This window comes from Octopus bimaculoides, chromosome 3 (genome assembly GCF_001194135.2).
Source record: "Octopus bimaculoides isolate UCB-OBI-ISO-001 chromosome 3, ASM119413v2, whole genome shotgun sequence".
Lineage (NCBI taxonomy): Eukaryota > Metazoa > Mollusca > Cephalopoda > Octopoda > Octopodidae > Octopus > Octopus bimaculoides.
Window position 1 is genome coordinate 147,791 of NC_068983.1, and position 6,158 is coordinate 153,948.

The 6,158-nt window shown below is 39.6% G+C and overlaps 1 protein-coding gene across 5 annotated transcripts in view; it reads right to left on the reverse strand.

The window, feature by feature from the left end:
- Positions 1-6,158, reverse strand: part of LOC106884461 (islet cell autoantigen 1) — a 65,680-nt gene that overhangs the window by 12,271 nt on the left and 47,251 nt on the right. For 3 of the 5 annotated variants that reach the window (XM_014935861.2, XM_014935860.2, XM_014935863.2), the window contains 2 exons: positions 3,446-3,546; positions 1,955-2,032 (listed from right to left, as the gene is read on the reverse strand). In XM_014935861.2, coding sequence (XP_014791347.1) covers positions 1,955-2,032; positions 3,446-3,546 — 179 coding nt within the window. The remainder of the gene's footprint in view (positions 1-1,954; positions 2,033-3,445; positions 3,547-6,158) is intronic. The other 2 variants (XM_014935862.2, XM_052965962.1) reach the window with 1 other exon arrangement.

The following is a 6,158-nucleotide window of genomic DNA, read 5'->3' on the forward strand; positions in this document are numbered from 1 at the left end:
AACACGAAATACCTCGAGTCTTTGGTCCTCACGGCGCAGAACATTGGCAAATCTTTCCTTATCTGCTTCCCCTCTGGCTAAATAAACCTGTCGCCTAGCCTCCCTTCTGGCACATTAGTACAATTCCCTGCTACCACCGTTCTTCCAGTCCTTCCAAGCCTGTTTCTTTTGTCTAATAGCCCTGTCTACCTCCTTGTTCCACCACCACGTTACTCTGGGTCGGGAGGGGACCTTACACCACCCACAAATCTGGTCGGTGGCTTTCAACAGGTTGTCCCGCAGAAATCTCCGTATATATATATATATAATTATTAATGACAGGAGCAAAAGCAACATTAATGCCATAAGGTAATATTTATCTCAACTTGAAAGTGGTTGTTGTGTTAGAATCCATGTTACTGCAATAGTCAGCAGGAGAGAGACTCCCATATTGGCTTTCGGTGCATAGCACTCTTGTTAACATCACTAGCGGGAAACAAACCCCCACCATCACAAGGTAAACAAAAGTGCTTCTATTCAGCAGAAGTCAATATGGGAGTTTCTCTCCTGCTGAATATTGCAATAATACGTGTTTTAACACAACTATTTTTAAGTGGTGACTGCTCCATCTTTGAAGATTACCATCTTCTTCTGCTTCCTCATTGTCAGTGGCATTTCTGACTTTCCATGCATGACCTCTCAGACGTCTTGCTGCAGGCCTGCATGGTTTGAAGCATAGGTGATAAACAAAGGTTGTCACTTCCTGTGCCTCCTGCTGGCCAGGTTTCAACACATCACCACTCTTCCGTTGCCAAATGATTTTCAGTAGGTGGGGGTGACATCCACAAATCATTGAATTAGAGCAATAAATGCTCGTACAACATATGTTTTGAGTGTCTGTGATTAATACCTAGTGACAGGCCGAAGAAAGATGACCAGTAATCGCACGAAACTGCAGGTTTTACATTAGTGTCCGAGAAGAATGCTGTAACAACAGCCAGGAGTTCCTCACTCACAGTAATTTCATTGCACATTCTGAGGGCAACCAAGGGTTTTTCTGCATCCTCATACTCAGATGGATTGTCATCAAGTATGCTAGTGAGCCCATAGCCAAGACCCTGGCAGAGTTCTATCATTCCAAGCTAGAGTAGACCTGGGAACAATAGTGGCTAAGAGGTGCTTCCACATTCCTCAAAACCCTACAACTCACAAAGAAGAGCTCTGCAACTGGATGCAGTGTAGGATATATATATATATATCGTTTAACGTCCGCTTTCCATGCTAGCATGGGTTCATCATCATCATCATCATCGTTTAGCGTCTGCTTTCCATGCTGGCATGGGTTGGATGATTTGACTGAGGACTGGCAAACCAGATGGCTACACCAGGCTCCAATCTGATTTGGCAGAGTTTCTACAGCTGGATGCCCTTCCTAATGCCAACCACTCTGAGAGTGTAGTGAGCACTGGCAACGACCTCGCTCGAATGCTTTTTTCACGTGCCACCAGCACAAGTAATTATATTAGCAAAGGAAGCAAATGGCAATCTTTATAGTTTACTTCATATGAATGTGCCATTAGAATGCTGTACATGGCAGAATTCACCTTGAGAGATTCTCTCATATAAGCTAACAGTGCTAAGAGCACAGACAGATATTGCTCTATAACACACATACACATTTTATTTAAATATTTTGACCCTGTGCCCTATTCTATTTTAATTAATGAAATGATATAATCCATCACCCATTTTGTTACACAACTATAAACACATATTTGATATTGCAAAGATGGAGATGTTACTATTGAAAAACATGCAGAGGTTTCCAGTTTAAGGCCAAAAAGCATTCAATTAGGAGAGAGAGAGAGAGAGAAAGCTGGTATAACGGAATGGTTTCTCCAGATTTAAAAGATTTGTGGCAGTGGAGGAGGGGAAGCAGCAGAATTTGAGTAGGAAAAAATGGAAGGAAAAATACCTGTTTGATTTGTTGTCTGATGGGTCTTCCCAATCAGAAAGATCACCGAGAAGCTCACGCAGACTAGATTCAACTGATCTTGAAAATATCCAAATAATAAAGTTGTATGATACTTGGAAACAACATACACACATGGCTATTTAGATCTTATAAAAAGGAAATACATTTATACTGAGTAAATTGCTTCCTGCTTGAGTAACTCTGTGTCAAATTAAGATTAAAGTTTCTGAAAAGAGTCATACACTTTCAATCATGATGTTACTACAAGGAGGAGGAGGAGGGGGAGGAGAGAGGAAAAACCTAGCTTTTACATACTCCCTCAACAACACCAATCTTAAGAAGTGTGTTAGTAAATGTGACCTGAGTATTATTGTCAACCACATCTCTAAGATTGTCAAGAAGGCTGAGGGTGTCTTAGCATCACTCAGGACGACGACCTTTGTCAGCTGCTCTCCAGCCTATCTATATAAAGTTGTATATGGCTATGGTATGTCCACACTTCGAGTTTGCATCACCAGAAAGGGACCCTTATCTTGCTCAGCATATAAACCTCCTGGAAACCGTTCAGAAACGTGCAACCAGCCCAATACCCACCGTCAGGCATCTACCACACTCTGAACGTCTTGCTTCCCTGGGCAGGGACACATTGAAGCTCAGACGTCTGGCAACTGACTTGGCTGACACCCACAAGATTATCCACCATCTTTCCAACAACAACCTGGAGCACTTTTTTTTAATTCCACAGAAGAAACACTGATGGACATGCTGACAAAATCAAAGAACAACACAACACTCATGACTTCAGAGACATTTTTTCCACACACATCAGTTGTTAGTTGTTGAGATACTACATCCTTCTAAACTTTCATGCTTCCTGAAATTTGCCAACAGTACACCTCATGCACCCCCACCCCACCGTTTTTTTAAAGACTTATTCACTGTTCACTTTCTGTGCTTATTCTATGTACTGTTTATGAAGTTTAGATCACTTTTTTCCGAGGAGTTGCAGCACAGTAGAGAGAGAGAGAGAGAGAGAGAGAGAGAGAGAGAGAGAGAGAGAGAGAGAGAGAGAGAGAAAGAGAGAGAGAGAGAGAGAGAGAGAGAGAGAGGAGGTTAGTGAGAATCTCTGTGACTATTCCTTAGATTGTTTCAATAGTCTATATTCAGAATCTTCAGCTAAATCAATATTTGAAGATGATGACACCAACCTCAAGGAAATGTGTTCAATAAATTTGTAGAGAAAAGATGGGGGAACAAGAACTGAATTTTTGAAAAAAATGGTCTGATTAAGACAATTATTACTGTTGTTGTTGTTGTTTCCATTTTATAGTGGTTGTGTAAGAATTATGACATGTCTTTCAATTACTGTAATAAATTGTAAATTCAATTAATCACCAACACAGAATATTAACAAGAAATACATAAGCAGAAATTGTTTTTTTTTTAAAGATGGAAATATAAAATAAGGAATTGTTCCAAGACCCAACTTACTTCTGTGGTTGAGATTCTTCATTTGTATCAGTGTCTCGTTCAGGTTGTTCACAACTTTTTTTAGTCTCTTTACATAATTTTTTGGAAGTTTCTGTAAGTTCCTAAAATAAACCAAGTTATCCAAATGAAATAGTAAAACAGTAATGAATTTATTCCTTAAATATTTCACCAAATATCATTTCATTCTTATCTAACACTGTACAGTGGAAATAAAACAGATTAAAGATGAAAAACAAGAATGAGCTTATTGTATACATTGCTCAAATGCTCTATCATCATCATCATCATCACCACTTAACGTCCATTTCCCATGCTGGCATGGGTTGGACAATTTGACAGGAACTGGCAAGGCTGGGAGCCACACCAGACTCTACTGTCTGCTTTGGCATGACTTCTACAGCTGGATGCCCTTCCTAATGCCAACCACTTTATAACAATGTCCTTGTGCTTTTTACGAGGCACCATCACTGACAGGGTCATCAAGTGCCTTGCAAAACAAAAGCCCCTCAGTATTAGCATTGAGAGGAGTGTGGAGGTAGAGCAGGGCAGAAATAGGGGTCCTGCTGCAGATACCTGGATACCCCCAGTTGGAAAACAAAGACAAGCGAGTTAGAGAGTAAGACGAAAAGAGTAATAGTGAGAGAGATGATGACAAAGATGTGTTGAGACAAGGTGAGAATAGATGAGGTGACTCGGAAAAAGTTTTGACTGGGTGAGCGGGCAGGACTGAGGTGACTGGCAAATTAATTGCTATTTCAATTAACAAATATTCAGTGAACTGTAAAACAGTTTCCTTAGAACAGGTTGAACATGTGAAAGCTGCAGTGTGGCATTTTGTAATACTGGGAGATTATTAGAGGAGCATGATTATATTGGGTAACGAGAAAGAGATTTTGAGATATAATGTAGAGGAGGGGAAGAAACAAAGTGTGATGCCTGGGCAGTGGGAATGGATAATGTTAATGTGTGTTGGAAAGTGGAGCAGAATCGAGCCGAAAGAACAATTGCATGCGATGAGAATAAAGAGTATCAGTGGAAGAAGAAGAAGAAGAAAAACTGAGAAAACATTAGGAAGAAGCGTGGTTAGATCTGAGGACATTGAAACTGTACAACTGACCGACAAATAAAAGACTGGGAAAAACAGGCATTAAAATTTAAATGATGATAATGATGATGATGATAATGTTAGTCGTTATCATGAAGGTAACTGGACAACTCAACATGATCCATAGTGCATATTTTATATTTTCTTCTGCCATCCATATATCAGTCAGAGTATAATTTTATCAGGTGGAAAGCTGAGATGTTAACACATACTACAGATGAATGGAAGTTTTTACAAAAACTTTTTAACTGGTGATTAATTTGCTTATAATTTTACTGTGAATATCGTAGTTGAGCATCTTCATTTAGCACCATTTAAACAGATTTCAGTCACTGAAAGAAAGTTGTAAGCTGATGTGAATGTTTCCAATGAAATGTGTGGCAAACAGAGACAAAAGCCAACAGCTAGAAATAGCCTGGGTGCTTGACATATCAACATTTTAATTCTGTACAGTTGTAGCAAACAATACAAGCTGACTTATGGTTAGGAATGACCTCTGCTTATACAATATGTAATTAAGATTACATAGTTCTAACGAGAAGGCAAAAATAAAAATCAACTTTAAATGATTAATTATTAAAGCAAAGGAGACAAATTATTTTACATTAAGGTGTAATTTGAATTGCATTAAAACTCTTGAGGGTTTTCGCTACATTAAATTAAATAGATACAATTAATTATAGCACACTCCAATAGATATGCACTTAACTACTTGTTCCTCATGCAGAAAGCATTTCCAAGAAATTTTCAGATTACCTAATCAATGAATATATTAGTAACTCATTCTAAGAACTGATAAATACCAATAAGATTGGCTGAAGAGGTCTAATAAAATTGAAACATGTCAATCTACTTAGCACACATCACTCACTTCCAAATTTTTTCTTCCACCTGTTCAACTAATTAAATGGCGTTTGACAGTTGTTGACTTTGCCTTTCCTAAAAAAAATTGACTATTAACACTAGCTGCAGGAGTGGCTGTGTGGTAAGTAGCCTGCTTACCAACCACATGGTCCTGGGTTCAGTCCCACTGCGTGGCACCTTGGGCAAGTGTCTTCTACTATAGCCTCGGGCCAACCAAAGCCTTGTGAGTGGATTTGGTAGACGGAAACTGAAAGAAGCCTGTCGTATATATGTATGTGTGTGTGTCTGCGTTTGTCCCCCCAACATCGCTTACAAAGAATAAGGTCTGGGGTCGAGTTGCTCGACTAAAGGCGGTGCTCCAGCATGGCCACAGTCAAATGACTGAAACAAGTAGAAAAATAAAAGAACTAGTAATTATACTCTTCATTACAAGTTGATCTAATGAAGTATGAAAACAGATGTGGTTTGTTACGTTGTTTTAGCTGCTTAAAATAGGATATTAGACATCATCATCATCGTTTAACGTCCGCTTTCCATGCTAGCATGGGTTGGACGATTTGACTGAGGACTGGTGCAACCGGATGGCTACACCAGGCTCCAATCTAATTTGGCAGAGTTTCTACAGCTGGATGCCCTTCCTAACGCCAACCACTCAGAGAGTGTAGTGGGTGCGTTTACGTGTCACCCGCACGAAAACGGCCACGCTCGAAATGGTGTCTTTTATGTGCCACCCGCACAAGCCAG